Below are 15,776 nucleotides of genomic sequence, written 5' to 3' on the forward strand. Positions count from 1 at the left end.
AGTGTGAGGGCCAGCTTAACAGATGATCTACAATTCCCTGAGTCTGGTGATTTGGTGTAGCCCTGAGAAACAGGAGCTTGTGGGTTCAAATAGTCACTGGTCCAAAACCCAGATATTGTATTCTTGAGTGAATTAATCACAATTCCAAGAAGCAGAAAAGTATATTGGCCACCTTGGCTGAGAAGCGCTGACCTTGCTGTCTTCCCCACTTCAGAACACAGGTAACACTCCAGGAAGAGGCTAAATCCTGGACTCTCTTATGTGAAGAGCCCACAGGGTGTCTCTGATGAAACAATTAGGTCTGCACCCCAAAACAGAGGCACTGACTCAAGATACCTTAAAGAGCCAAATGTTACCTAAAAGTAGGTGTTAGGAATATTTCTCCAAGACTTTATACACCTGACATTCAATTTAATGGGAATTAGGAAAAAATTTAACTAGAGCCAACCATGCATCCATCTTCCTTGGTGAAACAAAAAAAGGCATGGAAGTGGTAAGTGTTTATTATGACTGAATATTATTCATGATCCATGACTGGTGAAATAATTTTCATCTTGGCTATCACATTTTGAATGTGCAGACGTAAGCCACTTCTGCTGAAGCCTGCATCCCATGCTGATGACCCAAGTTAAAATAAGCAAATACTAGTGGTTTACCTTTATATAATGATCCTTTGAACCAGTGACAATAAGATCTTGTCCATTGGAAATTTGATCAACAGTAAGGCACATAACAGGACCCTGGTGACCAGTCAGCTTTCCTGTAGACTGAAATCTTTAAGAGAAGAAAAGAGGATTTGTTAATTTTTAATCTATCCAATAAAGTCCATAGCACAGTTTCTGACAGAATGGATCTTTTTATTTTTCTTATGTCTTCAGTACTCATCTTCCAGTTTATCTATACTCTATTGTTCATATCATGGATAAATATTAGATCTGTTAAATACAACAAAACCCCTCTATTTATGCAAAATAAACATTAAAACATTTTAAAGTAAAGATGAATCAGTCAGCTTATGAGTATTTTCTATATTTTGAATGCACTCTTTGGGAGCAGGTTCTGTTTGTTAAAGTGTAATTGTAGTGCAGCTATCATAATTCCATATTATATTACATTACTTCCATTGGCTTCCATCATCTCATCAATAATTACTAGTCAGGATTCCCATATTCACTTTACAAGAGTGTGTTTTGTAGTGCCTGTCAAACAAAACATTTGTGTTTTTTCCAGTCATTTTTACTGAAATGATTCACCACAACCTTAACACATGAGAAAATCATTATCTCTGTAATCACCACAGATGGATTGGCTGATCTGTAACTGATACCATATTTTGCCCAGGTATGGACACTACCATATAGAAGAAACACTTCATTGACTGTTTCATGTGCACGCCTTTGCTGCCTATGCACGTGTAACCACCTAAAGAACATTCTCTTCAGCTGGTGTTTAGTACCTTTTCAGGTCCCACATCCTCACTGAGTTTCCAGCAGCTGCATAGAGGAATGTGCCAGTTGGATTTAGTGCAATTTGATTGATTTGGTTCTCTCCAGCTGGCATAGCAACTGTTCTGTTAGTACTTCCTGAACACACATCAGCAGGCATAGCTTGGCCTGAAGACCTGAGTACAGAGGAGGAGAAAAAGGAAAAAAAAAAGAAAAAACTCAAGTTCCATAGTTTGTTTGCCATACTTTGTATACTCTCTAAAAACAAGCCTATTTCACTGAGCATAAAAGGCTATAAACCAATTAGGAATACTGAACATCACATAAAACTATATTCAAATTGCTTTCTGTTCCCATATATTACTGGTGCCCCATACTGACTTCACCTGAACACGTAAAGAAAGCTTCCATTCCCAACAGTCTACTTACGTTACACTGTGCTGCAGTATTGAATTAAATATAATAAAATGTATCTAAAACTAAGACCTATTTGAATGCTTCATCTGAGGCTCAGCACACTCACGTCAACGTCCGAATGCACTTTGCAGAATCTCTGATGTCCCACACCTTGATGTAGGAGGTTGAAACTGTGAAGACCAGGCTGGTGTAGTTGCAGTATTTAATAGAAACTACATTATTTGGATGACCCCCTAAAGACATAATCTCTTGTCCAGTCACCAGATTCCAGACTTTACAGGTACGATCTAAATAAAGACAAAAATAAAGGGGGTGGGGGGAAATATTAACAATAATAATAAAAAACCAACCTGAAAAAAAATCATGGTTTTCCTAAGCTAAGTTATTTTAAAAAAGTACATGCATTCATTTGCACTCCTACATTTGCCTCCACTTCTGTAGATACAGCAGGAAAACAACTAAATTAAGTAGGTCTTAAAAAATACACACAGTCATCCATCTATCATCATCATCAAAACTAAGCAAGGTTAATCATTAAATGTGCATTCAAGATCTGCATATTACCTCCCAAAGCATTTTAAAAGGACAAAAATTTCAAGGGAAGTGAAAATACAGACAATTTAGAGGCTGTAAAGTGTGGATGATGGTAGATGAAGATAAGAATCCAATTTTTTATTCAAAAATTTATGAAAAACATAGCTCAGGATGAGTTTTGAGGCTTAGTATGGCCAAGTTCTGACTGCCACAACAAAACTACAAAAGTGAGAAGGGATCCAAACTCTTCAGTTTATTGGGGGCCTCTGAAAATCCCATCAGAGAGTGCTTTAGTCACTGTTTGGATTCTGTAGCAAAGGAATTTAAATACTGCAACTTTTTATATGTTGAAATCCCAAATGCATAGAAGTTTTCAAGAAATCTGCAACACAACTGGCAAGAACAGAAAACTCTCCTTGCTGCATCATGTCTGTATTGCTCCATGTCTTTTAGACACACATTTATACTGAAATAAGAACTTGAAGGATGAAGAGGAAGCTTCATTATAGACTCTAATTATGACAGCATGAAGGTAAGTATAGCAAGAACTGTCTGCCACTTTAAAACACCAGTGACCAAGATCAAAGACCTGCAATGCACAGGAGAGTTTACTGGCATTTCTGAATTTGTCTGCAAGTATTACCTGATGTCAGTGAGCCAAGACTTTCTGCTTTTTCAAATGATTCAAACAATTTCCAAATGATTTCATCTTATTTAATTAAACAACTGTATACACTCTTGAGTAAAAGTGTACCTGGTAAACTCCCCTCAAAAAATATATACAGGAAAAACTCTCCCATAAGTTTAAGCAGCTAGATTATGACTTCAAAAAAGTAAATATTTGCAACACTGTTTTAACATCCGTTTAAAAAAATTACCAAACCTTTAGAATACAAATCTATATGTAAAATAAAATTTTAAAACATGCCCTTTTTTCCTCACACAGCCACTAAATTCAAAATCTCAACAGTAATCACCTAAGTATTACTTACAAAATCTAAATCAATGTCCTTTTTTACAATTGTACATACTTGCACTAATGTTGAAATGCTGGCTTAAAACTTGTAAGATCAAGAGTTTGCCAATGCACTCAAAGTGTCTCATTTGGTATTTTTAACAGCCAGCTAGAAACATATTTAGAACATATTAGAACAACCACAGAAACCATACCTGAATATTAGCAGTGGAAGACCTGCATGTGATGAGGTTTGTCAACTACGCTAATATGGGGATTAAAGGGATGTCCTGAAATTTCAAGGTTTATTCATTATATGAACTAGTGAAAAGGAGAATCTCCCTGTCAACAGGTGGTAACTTTTTCCCAGCCACTCTAGTTCACCTTAGCTTTGATACTTTCAGGAAAAAAAGTCTGCCATAGTTTCAGCAGCACAACTAAGAACACAACAAGTCCTTTAACGTAAGCGCTTTATGTGAAAAGAGAAAAAGCACAACATACAAAAATCACTTTTGGAGCTATATTAAAGTAGGTGTTTGTGAAAAGTAACCATTGAGCTCTAGTGGCCTCTGGTGGTATCTTCAAGCCAAACTGAGCAACAACAATTGAAATTCACTACAGACAAGAGGAAAATGTTTTCTTCGAAACACTGCTTTTATCAGTTTGAGAAGTTTATAGAGTGACTGCACCATCCAAGAAGGAACTTCGAGGCTACTAAAATTCCAGCCTCTCCCACACCTGCCACACAGCTCTTATAACAACAAAGGACAGGCAAAGAGATGCACAGAGGAATCAGAAGACACCCTCAGATGAAGAAGATAGCTCAAAGAAGCAATTGTGGCATGAAGGATATTTAAACTCCGTGCAGCAGAGCCAAACATGTGCCAATTCCCAGCTCCACCCTTACCCTGAAACTATTATTTTGCATTTCACATCATGTGTGTACATGCTACCCATGACTGCTACCATCATATCACTCAACAAATGTTAATGTTACTGCTTTTTGTGGGGTTCCACTACAAACAAGCAGCTAAATACTACACACTGGAGTTAGAAACTTTTAGATAATTACTGGAAATCCTTCTTCAGCTTACGTTGAGAAACGGACCCTTAGAATTTTCCACTGTGTTTACAGCACTAAGCACAAACTGAGAATTTCACAACACTCCCAAGTTGTCAAAGCAGCCTCTGTAGGCAGCAAAGGTGCACAGAGCTTGCCCAACCTTTAGATCCAGTGAAGAGAAGATCATCAGTTGCATCAACACAAAGCACAGCCTTGGTATGTCCCTCAGCTGTATAGATACACTGAAGTGGGGATGACCGGATGCATTTTGAAGCAGGAAATGGGTTAATTATCCCCCTAAAGAAAAAAAAAAATAATGTGAGTTTGGCGTAGTAATAGATACAGATAAAATTATTTTACTTGCATGTAGAGAAAAAAATTAATCTATTGTTCTTTAGATGTAGAGCTGAATGCCTTTCATAAACTATGTAAGGATTTTTACTATTTAGCCTCAACCCACATCAGCTCTGGACTATCAGTTAGAGGAAATCACATACAAAAACAAACAAATGAAAAGACAACAAGGTGCTAAATGCTGGGTACACGGCAAAGTCTGCATAATAACCACGAGACTTAAAGCTTCTGTATGCTCAAGATCAACCATAAGACATCTGAGTCTGAGCTGCACAATCTGAAAAATGGAGCAAATGTAATGTGCACTGCCAATTCCAGACTCAGCATTCATTTCATGTCATCTGCATTCTATGGGCAGACACAGAGAACTGTGCATGAAGAAGGTTCCCACTGCACCCAACAACATGCTCAAATGGCCAAAAGGGAGGAGGATTGGAATGCTGACATCCCAGAGGAATCTTCCTGGGCACTTTAGCTAATTCTGTGGTGATGGCAAAGGACTAACTCACCTGACAAAAATGCCTCACAATTCATTACCAAACAAAAATTACTAGCAGTCTAAAATCTAATGCACACAACTGCACACACATAGGCTCTTTTATTTCTGTGAAGTGTAGAAAAGCCTCAAAGTAATGCCCAAAACATGCAACACAGCTGTGACCTGGCCAGCTTGCAGTCTGTCATGCTCTTTTGGGAATCACACGCACAACTGTGAGGAAAAGGAACTAAACCATAGCCCTATCTCATCAAAACAAAACAAACCAAAAGTACCAGATACTTTAGGAAAATGTAAAAATCTTGTAATATTCTACAAAAGTTTCCTATAGAAAGGAAAAAGTCCTTTATGATACAAGCTAACTTTGTGACAACTGGTTAATTTATCTAGTTACACTAAAATTACGATTTTAAACATTTTTACACCTCAGGACATCTTCACTCATAATAATTCATTACTCCTCAGCAACCCTTCTATATATTTTACTAGTATTAATAGCACCTTAAATTGTGTAACATCTTCCTCATTTTGGAAAGGCATTCACCTTCCATCTGCACCATTTTATGTTTTCAAAAAAACAGGAACAGTTTGCTTTTTAATTAATTTTATTAATTTAGATCTCTTTGTTTTCTAGCAGCACACTAAACTAACTACCAATTTTCTCTGTAGCATTCCCTAGTGGATCATGCTGCCTCTGAACTGAGTTATTCCTCCTGCTGTTGTCACCCACTCACTTCCCTGACAAGCCATGTGAAATACATGTCCTGGAGCTATTTTTCTATCTAGGTGCAGTGTTCTAAAATCTACAGACAAAAAAAAAAAAAAAAAGCTACAACTGTTACAATAGTTGACAAAGCCACTATCACATTATTGGCAATTCTTTGACTGCCCTTCTCTAGATAAACTAATTTTTCACTGAGTACCCAAGTCCTAACCCACAGGGTTAGGTGACAGAGTGGAGACATTTCTTTCATCTCTTAAGTAACTGTGCATTCTCTCAGAAAGATGTAATAAAAAACTACTCATTTTTATTTACACTAGGATTTCATTTTTAGTGAACAAAGCATACAACAGAAAAAGAAAAATAAGGAGAGAAGCAGATAAAACATAAGAAAATGTCTGCCCCTATTTTTTCTTTTTTTTTTTTTTTTTTAAGAAAACAAAGAGAGAAACTGTGTCTAAGGAAATGTTTACACCATACTTCAGTTACAATTAAAATAGCTGACATGCTCAACAATGATTAAAAAAAAAAAAAAAAACCACCCTAAAAAAGGAGAAGGGGAGACATGCTTGACCAAAATCTCAGATATTTAATGTTCTGGCAAAAAGCAAGAGAAACAATGCACAGGTATCAGGAAAAATCATGCAGCAAAATGAAATGTCTTAAGAATTGGAGTAACTTTGGTGAGAGATGCCAAGAAAACAGACAAGAGAAAGAGAGAGAGTACCTTTGTACCTCCGACAGAGAGGAATCACTTTCATCAGACCTACAACCAACAGTGGTGGAATTGTGAGGAGAAAGAATATAGGTATCAGCAAAGGAACACCTCCATATGAGAAGAACAAACAACAGCATGGCCAACTCAGAAAAGCAATGCAAATCCACATATATTATGCAGCATTGCTCAAGGTATGTCTCAAATCCATGATGATATGGGGGGTAGGGGGGGAAAGAATAATTATCTTAAAATATCACTCTCAGCAATAAGTTAGAGAAGACTGTTTCAGCTCCAGAAGATGAGTAACAGCAGCTGAGCCATTTATTTCCCCGATATTTTCTTAGAGAAGGCAAAAAAATTAAAAGAAGATAGATGCACAAGTTAACCTTCATAAGATGGTGCTTGTTGAGAATATCAAAAGAAGAAAAATACTCTGAACATCAATGCCTGCTAAGTGTAGAAGAGACATGCAAAATATTAGTCATAGAGATATAAATGTTAAGCATGATAAGCCACTCAAATAAATACAGCAATTTGCAAGCCATCCTAAGTTCAAAATCCTTCTCCCCTCATTTTGAAAAAGGTTTAAAAATAAAAACCAAGAAAACACACAAGACAGTATTTCCTCAAGACATGATTATTAGACATACATGATAAGTATGTCTTAAGATATCCTTAATTTTCAGCTCAGATTCAGCAGTTTCTATTTGACTTCAAAGTCAGTTCAGAGAAAATGAAAAGGGTTTGGTGGCAGTTAGCAATAACAAAAGTAAGCTAAGATAAAGAAATCACAAGCACAAGTTACTGAAAGCCTTGCAAACCACTGCTTGGTATGTAGTGGCTGTAAACAAAACCCACATTTTATTCAAAAAATACTGTAAACAGACAACAGCAATTTCTTATCTTGCTAGAGTTAGAAATCAAGGTTTATTTTAAATATGACTTGAAGTTCATAAGCACTACGTGGTATCTGGATCAGTACTCAAACCTGTAATAGAGATTCTAGTCAAGTAAAGCCCACTGCCATTTGGAGTAAGGTTCCTAAACAGATGCCTAATGTGAAAAAAATCTATTCTACTTCTTCTAAACAAGATATGAATATCATCTACTCTTGAAGATCTCGTCCTAAAGTCAGTCTGTTCAATAATTTGGATCTCTAAACAACTGTGTTCTAGCCATTTTAATGTCCCATCCTCTGAGGTGCTGTTGTGAGAGCACTCTGAGCAACACTGGAGCAACTGAGTAACTGTCAAAAGCACTATTGCCTAAATTATCACCTAAAATCTATTTTTGAGTGTAAACACATACACAAATACACAAACATCTAAGAATTCTACTATTCTTGTCTATTTTGGGTTTAAAACTACAAATACCAGACATGGCCTAGAAAACAGGAAACAAGGTTCAGCAGGAAATTTCTTTTCTCAAATTTTTACAGCCATTCCATGGTAGTTTAAAATATTTCCTTTGAAAACTATGCAAAAGACATCAGAAATATCTCCTCCTGTCTTGCAGAAGGGCAAAATTTCTACCAGACACTACACTGAAAACTTGAGTTTTCACTGTTTACACTTGAGTTTACACTGAAAACTTTGCAGTTCCCTGGTTGGGGGCTGAGGCTTCCCTTTGTGACTTACTTATCCTGCTGAACTGATGTGTTTCCCTGAGAAACAGTAAGACGACTAAAAACATTCATTTCATTACGGGGCCGGCTTGGTGGGGAGGTAGGAGGTGACAGACTAGCCTCTGGGGCTCCAGAATCTGAGCTACAAAAAAAAAAGAACATCTTCTTTAACAGGTTATGAACGGTTAGAAAAGTTAAATGCAACATGCCTTAATCGTTAAGATGCTCTTTTCTTAAGCAAATCATTCAGATTGTCATACTAGCCACAGATATTTCTCAGAGAAGGCAAAAAGCTTAAGGCTGCAGAGTGCAAGATGGCACAATGTTCAAAGATTAAGTGGTATAAGTGAAAGCTATTATTAAGTGGTATAAGTGAAAGGCAAAAAGCACACGTGGGAAATGAAGAAATTCTTGTAAAATTGAAGGCTCTTAGAGATACTGATTACTTTGATTAAAAAAAAAATTTAAAAAAAGGAAGAAATAATTTGCAAATGCTCCAAAGGACATTTTCTCAGGGCTCTTCTCCTGAGTTATTTTGTACAGAAAAACAACCTGGAAAAAACCCCATACAACTACACATAAGCTGAGCAATAAATATCAGCACTGACAAATTGTCCTGGAAGAAAAGAAACAGAAAAATACAGATTTATTTTGCAAGAAAATTCAAAGTTCAAATTATGTCAGAGGAAATAAATTTAAAAGAATCTTACAGTTTTTGCTCTTTTGGCTTTGTCTTGTCCATTGTTTTCTCATAGGCTTTTCTCTTTGTTAAAGGTGAAGGCTCAGGTATCTTCTTCTCTGGAAGAGATGGTTGTCTGGAACTAAACAAGAGCAATCATTATCTCACTCTAAGGCCCTTCACAGAACTTGTTTTTCTTACATTACCTGTCATTCTCTCAGTGTGATTTCAAATTTTAGAACATACTTAATCTATTATTTTCTCTCTTCAATTTAAGGATTACAAACTTGTTCTCACATTAGAATATAAAAATCTACCAAGTTATTAACGTTCAAAGTTGAACAACATATAGAGTCAGATACTGAATAGTTAAAGGAGATTTACTAATTCAATAATAAAAGAGACTCACTAAAAGAAATACAGTGGAGTATGCATCCCAAATTAAGATAATGGAAATTCTTAAATTTCAGATTCCACATTTGCATCTACAATAGACCATTTACAGACATGAAGAACAGTGAAATCACAGTGATTCTTACGCACAAATGAAACTTTGCAGTGACATATTCATGTTAATTAGGAAGTGAGAAAAGGCACTTCCCATTGACAACCTGACTATTATAACATGGCCTCTCTTTGTCCCCTCCTTTCCTTCTCCCTTGCTTTCCATTCCTCATTTGTCTCTTCAGTTCTTGCTCTGAAACAATTCCAATTCAAAGTCACTGTGGTCTTTCTCACAACCTTTTATTCCCCATTAAAATTAGCAAAAATATCAAGAGGGCAATATTAAAGCTGATACTCAAATGTTATCATTTCACCAGAGTCAGACAAAAGAAAAAAGAAAGGCATCTGAGTGGTTTCCATTCTTCTGAACTTCCATTTCTCACTAGTTGGGCAATCACAAAAGCAATATTTGTTTTGTTTTTTCCTATTTCTTTATATTTAGAAGGATTTTTTCTATGAAACACTCATTAAAAGCAAGAAAGCAGATTCTAAAAGTATTTTTGCTTCACGCAACTCCATTAAGCAGATAAAGTTCATTTGGCAGGCCCCCTGCCTGACATGGTTACTTCATCAATGTCAGAGCTCTATAGGTTCTGAAGATGCATAGCTCCCACTTCTCTACATGCTTCCCTTGAGAGGAAGTCTGTGCTATATAAAATCCACCTGGAGACTGGAATGCAGAATAACATGATTTAACACGGACAGCACAACCATGAACAGCTACTTGACACAAGTAGATGAGAGTCTCAAGTCATCACAAACCCTGACTGGAATGTGTGAGACCTGCAGGATAATTTCATCTCAACCCTAGAGCTTGCCGAGGTCTTCAGGAGACAGGAAAAGGAGGACAAGTGATAACCTGCCTGGTTTTGCACAGAAGCCTAGCAGTTAAGTTATTAAAAAAGGGGAGAAAGTGGGTCCAATTCCCTCAAGGCCAGAGCACCCATTTATATATAGGGCTCCTTTACCTCTGCAAAGGACACCAAAAAAGGTGGAACAGAACACACTCCCTTCCCTCTCTTTATGCTGGACCAGTATGCATTTAGGAATGCAAAAATCCTGAGGTCACAAGGCCAATTCTGTGAATCAGGCTGGCAGGTCTTCCAGCAAGGATGACAAACAGGCTAAAGTGTCTACGGCCAGGGTTGCTTATATGTTCACAGAGCAACTGCTTGATTAAATAAACCAAACCAGAAACTGGAACCCAAGCTCCTCTGGCTCACACTGGCATCCTGCACACACAGACAGAGGCAACTTTCATTTGTTCACTCTCTACCTGCCCTTGAATCTTCCATCTTTGACTCCACAGTGGAACATCCTGAGAAGGTGTAAATACCATCATCACTTTCTGAACTCTTTTTGAAAGCCTGGGAATGTAGGTATTATAAAAATACAGCTGTCTTGCTGGAACGAACTTCCTAAGCACAAATGTAAAATACAGGTACATGATGTCAATGTCCTAGCAGAAAAGGAGCAGGACACATACCTACCCCAGGTTTCCAGAGCCTTTATACATTTGCCAGGACATCAGACATCTAAACAGAACTGACACAAGTCCTACAGAAGACAACTATACCCTGAAAAAGCTGCTGTAGATGAATTGAACATATCAAAGGATAACTGCACTAACCAACTTTGTGAACAGAATTCCAATTAAATAAACTGTTGGCTGTATGTATTTAGGTGCATCCCTAAGTAACAGAATCACACAATGGTCTGGATTGGAAGGGACTTAAAGATCATCTAGTTCCAACCCCCTTCCCCCCTTAGGCAGGAACACATTCCACTAGATCATGCTGCTCTAAGCCCCATCCAACGTGGCCTTGAACACTGCCAGGAATGGAGCATCCACAGCTCCTCTAGGTGACCTGTTCCACTGTTTGACACTTGCAGTAAAGAATTTCTTCCAATATCTCATGTACACCTACAATCTTTCAGTTTGTAGCCATTACTATCAACACACATCCTTGTAAAAAGTCCCTCTCCAAGGACCATGGAATTGCCACAGACCTAAGAAAACTGAGGGGGTTCCAGAGTGGAGTAGTTTGTACATATGCAGACAGCTAAATTGGCACCTACACATATAATTAATTTCTGTCACTTTGAGAATGCATATTTTGCATTACTGTTACAGCCTCTACATCCCTGGTGGCACAAGGGAGGAAACATTTATTGCAGGTAAGATCAGAATCTGCTCCTGTAAAACATATTTGATTATGAGAGAGATGCTGGCACCACAGGCCCATAAGGGAAGGGCAGATAGCTCATAAAGACAAGCTTTCTTCCATGATGACCAGATAAACCAGCAAGAGTTCTAGTTTTGAAAAAAACATATACACCTGCAGTGAGAAAGTCACTGCAGATTGATTGTGGGAATTTTTGATCACTTATCACTTACTAAAACATTATTAGTAACAATTCAATATGTGAGGCCTACTGCTGACTGAATTGATTTTTTGACAGTATGTAACTCTCAAATGCTTGCAGAACAGAGTTTTGGAAAAATCCTGCTTTGCCTTTTTGCTGGCTCACTTTCATAAATGGATACATTCTAGAAGGTGGAGTGATGCAAAAGTTGGTATTACCTGAGTCTTGGATGTCAGGTCATAACACTTGATGGTTTAGATCTTGAAGCTTCAAAAGTCTCTACTCATCTCATGCTAACTGCTGAAACAAGTGGGTTTTCTCCACCTATTCTCACCCTCAAGAGCATTCTTTCCAAGCAGATTCTATTTGCACTGCAGCCATCAGCATGGGTTAATAATTGCTGTCAGCAGTGTTTTACTGTTTGTGATTGCCACCTCAAGCACATGCCAGAAATACGTAGTAAAAAATACAAATTGCAAACGTACATTAGGTAGAGATTGCTATAAAAATATTATGCAAACAGGAGAGATGAAAATCAAAATATGCTTAACTCCAGAACCTGTAATGTGAAGACAGCTATGGGACATTGATTTCCACATCACTGAGTGTGGGAAGTGCACTCAATTTACACATGAGCTTCTGCAACACAGGAGCTAGTACCTAGAAAGCCAAGAAAGGGGTCTCTGGCAGTGGATGGCTAATAACCAGCAGTGGTATTGGCAGATATAAAAAGAACAGCAAGAGCAAGTGAAAAGAACAAAAGAGTGAGTGTGAGAGACATCTGCTGGTCCCAAAGTAAAAAGACAAAAATATTTTTAGTTCTGTTTAGAATCAAGAGATACTTTCAGTTAGCAAAACTGTTCTGCAGGTAAGTGCAACCTGCAAACAGGAAGGATTTTTGAGGATTCATAGTATCTAGCATTTTCCTTTCAACTTTTTATTTGCATACTCTATTGCTGCAGAGACTTTTCCAATATAAGCATGGTCCATACAAGACAACTCACATAAAGATTTTTCCTAGTAATTTGGACCATGTACAAATACCATGTTATATAAAGTTTTTGGGTTGTGTTTTATTGGGTGTTTTTTTAATCTCTCTGCTGTTCTAAGCAGATTCTCACTAGCTCCCTAGAATGTGCATTTCCCATAGCACTAATACAGCAAACTATTCAAGGTATTAGAGGGGTTTTTCCCTCTACATAGAACATGGTTACAATCACTTTACTATAAGAAAGCAACTTAACAGAACTTACATCTTCAGTAAGAACCACAGTACTTACAACACTGCATTGATACTTTCTAGAGTGGTGATGGTAGAAAGGAAGGAGCTTTGTCAGTATTATTTTAGTAAGCTTCAAGTATATCAACCTCGTTTGTCAAGTTAACGTAATAGATTACAAGAAATCGGCAACATGCATTTTTCAAAAGCAAAGGGTAATTAGTACAGCATGGCCAAACTTACATGCTGCCTATCTTAGAAGGTAAGCCAGATGGTGGGGGTATAAACTCTCTGTCCCTAGCAGAAGTATCATGTGTGTCAGCAGCCAGCCCAGTTTCTTGGGTTTCTGCAGCTGAGGCACTAGAGGCAGCCACGGCAGAGTCTGCAGCACTGCTGTCAGAGACCAGCTCACTGTTGGCTGCATACAGCAATTCCATCTGGGTGGTGGTCCTGCGGCGGGCCTGCAGACAGACAGAGAACAAACTGCCACTTAAACATGCAATGCTGTGTGCCAGGAGTCCTACACTCAAGCTTATCGTCAGGGGCAATTAGCATCCCCCTCAAACACTTGGCAAATGCCTATGGAAACTAGATCAAGAAAATCACCTCTGGTTTTGGGCAATGATTTCAGAGGAGGCAATTCAAATTCAATGGCATGAAATGCTGATTTGGCAACTGGTTTCCAAGGCTATCCTTTCAACCAGCTGCCCGTCAATACTACATGAACACAATATTACTCACCTATGGTTTATCCAAATGAAACGTAATAAAGCAGAGAAGAATAAAGCAAAGTCTAAATTTAAATAGCTACAATTATACTGGCGTGACTTCTGACATCAGTGCCTCTTCTCATATACAAACTTTACTTCTTACTAAGTTTAAAGTCACCTCAAAAGTCCACAAGAATTAAGATTTATTTAGAATTTCAACAATGTGAAAACAACAGAAAAACTCACAAAGCAGCTAAGCTCTGCCCAACACAATTCTTAAGAAGTGGATCATACATGTTAGGTGTGATTCTAGTGTAAAATAAAGATCTATTCCTCAGGGAAAGAAAGACCAATGGGGAAGACAAAGACCCAGTCTGAAAAGTGCCATTACAAAAATGACATGCTTATTTCATTGCATTTTCAGACCAAACTCACTTAGTTAAACAGCCCAAACAGCTGCACACCAAGGAACATTACCAAATAATGCAACAGCCAATACAGATGTTTTCTTCCAAAGCCAATTGCAGTTGGAAAAGTGAAGGCTAAGCTTCTATTTACTTGGTTAATGCTCCTGTGAGCACAGAAGCAAAATTGCCATCAGTGCACATTTCCAGTTCCCACTGCCATTAATATTAAACTACAGTCAGCCTAGATATATTACTCCAATGTCAACTGCAATTAAGATCCTGGAGGTCAAACTTCTATTTGTTTCATAAACTTCCTCAAGATTTCTGTGACAAATTGCAAACAATAAAAGCATGTTCACAGTTCCCCGTGGCAATAGCATTGAACTGTAACCTAACTAATACTAATCTGCAGAATCACACCAGTTTGGAGTGCAAGTACCTGGAAGACATATCTCTTCTTGGGATTCTAATAACCTAACCCCCAAATACGAAGGAGTTATTTTTATCATTGCTTCTTAGAGAGAAGTGTCACACAAAATCATATTGCACACATATCACATTAAAAGTACATCAGTTCACCTTTTGCACATCTTCCTACATTAAGGTTTCTTTGGCAAAGCAAGAGCATTCTCCAGAAGGTATCATTAAATTATGAATTATTATACAATCATAGAACCACTTAAAAGCATGCAGAAGGATCATCATCATCATTGCACATCCTACCTTGCTTTTGGGCTTGACTTCACCACAAAGCTTCAAGAGATCTGAAGATAATGAACTAAAAGAAAATTTGCATCATAGTTACACTTTTTTTGTACATAAAATCATACTTTTTGCAGATGTGTATTTTTATTTTATTCTTCTTTCTACTGAAATTGTGGGCAAAGTATAATGAAAAAACGTCAAGAGATATTTTCTAAAGGACACGTGATTTTGCATTACAAAAGGAGGAAATGACAGTGATTTTTCTAGAATCAGTAGTAACAAAGATTTGCTCACCTCCCTTCCGTTCCAGGACTATGTAACGGGGCATCCTCATCAGTACTATCTTCCAAATTTTCTAGAAAATTTCCAAAAGAATAACATTAGTCTGTCCCTCTACAACAGGATGTGAAGGCTTGAAGTGCTATACAAAACAACTCAGACAATGCTGAATGTAGATGAACAAAGAACAAAAGACTTGGATTCAAAATATCTTGATTATTTTCTATCCAGCCCCCACTGAATTTTCCCAGCACATCAACTAATTTTTTTCATACAATCTAAATACATCATCCATCTAGGCATACTGTGCCAAACATGGTCCTCTATCTACTGTAGCAGAGCAACAAAGATGGCAGAAAAACAGAAATTCTAGAAGGAAATCTGAAAGAAAGCAGATAAAGCAAAGAAAATTATCTGCAAGACATGGAAGATGTGAGACGTAAATCGATGGACAGTATGAATGTGTCTTTCTCCTCTTTTTTTTTCCATCATCTTATTCCAAGACAGAATCAGCCTGGCTATAATGAAAAAGAAAATTATATTTTTAACTAGCTAGTGAGCTGAGCTCAGCCTCCTCTG

General features: G+C 37.5%; 1 protein-coding gene across 9 annotated transcripts in view; it reads right to left on the reverse strand.

Annotated features, from left to right (window-relative positions):
- Nucleotides 1-15,776, reverse strand: part of KIF21A (kinesin family member 21A) — an 86,950-nt gene that overhangs the window by 8,617 nt on the left and 62,557 nt on the right. For 4 of the 9 annotated variants that reach the window (XM_066318631.1, XM_066318629.1, XM_066318634.1 and 1 more), the window contains 10 exons: nucleotides 15,213-15,273; nucleotides 14,937-14,991; nucleotides 13,340-13,557; nucleotides 9,038-9,148; nucleotides 8,341-8,469; nucleotides 6,713-6,751; nucleotides 4,575-4,711; nucleotides 1,969-2,149; nucleotides 1,457-1,621; nucleotides 657-774 (listed from right to left, as the gene is read on the reverse strand). In XM_066318631.1, coding sequence (XP_066174728.1) covers nucleotides 657-774; nucleotides 1,457-1,621; nucleotides 1,969-2,149; nucleotides 4,575-4,711; nucleotides 6,713-6,751; nucleotides 8,341-8,469; nucleotides 9,038-9,148; nucleotides 13,340-13,557; nucleotides 14,937-14,991; nucleotides 15,213-15,273 — 1,214 coding nt within the window. The remainder of the gene's footprint in view (nucleotides 1-656; nucleotides 775-1,456; nucleotides 1,622-1,968; nucleotides 2,150-4,574; nucleotides 4,712-6,712; nucleotides 6,752-8,340; nucleotides 8,470-9,037; nucleotides 9,149-13,339; nucleotides 13,558-14,936; nucleotides 14,992-15,212; nucleotides 15,274-15,776) is intronic. The other 5 variants (XM_066318633.1, XM_066318635.1, XM_066318636.1 and 2 more) reach the window with 3 other exon arrangements.

Source organism: Sylvia atricapilla, chromosome 5, assembly GCF_009819655.1.
Source record: "Sylvia atricapilla isolate bSylAtr1 chromosome 5, bSylAtr1.pri, whole genome shotgun sequence".
Classification (NCBI taxonomy): Eukaryota; Metazoa; Chordata; class Aves; order Passeriformes; family Sylviidae; genus Sylvia; species Sylvia atricapilla.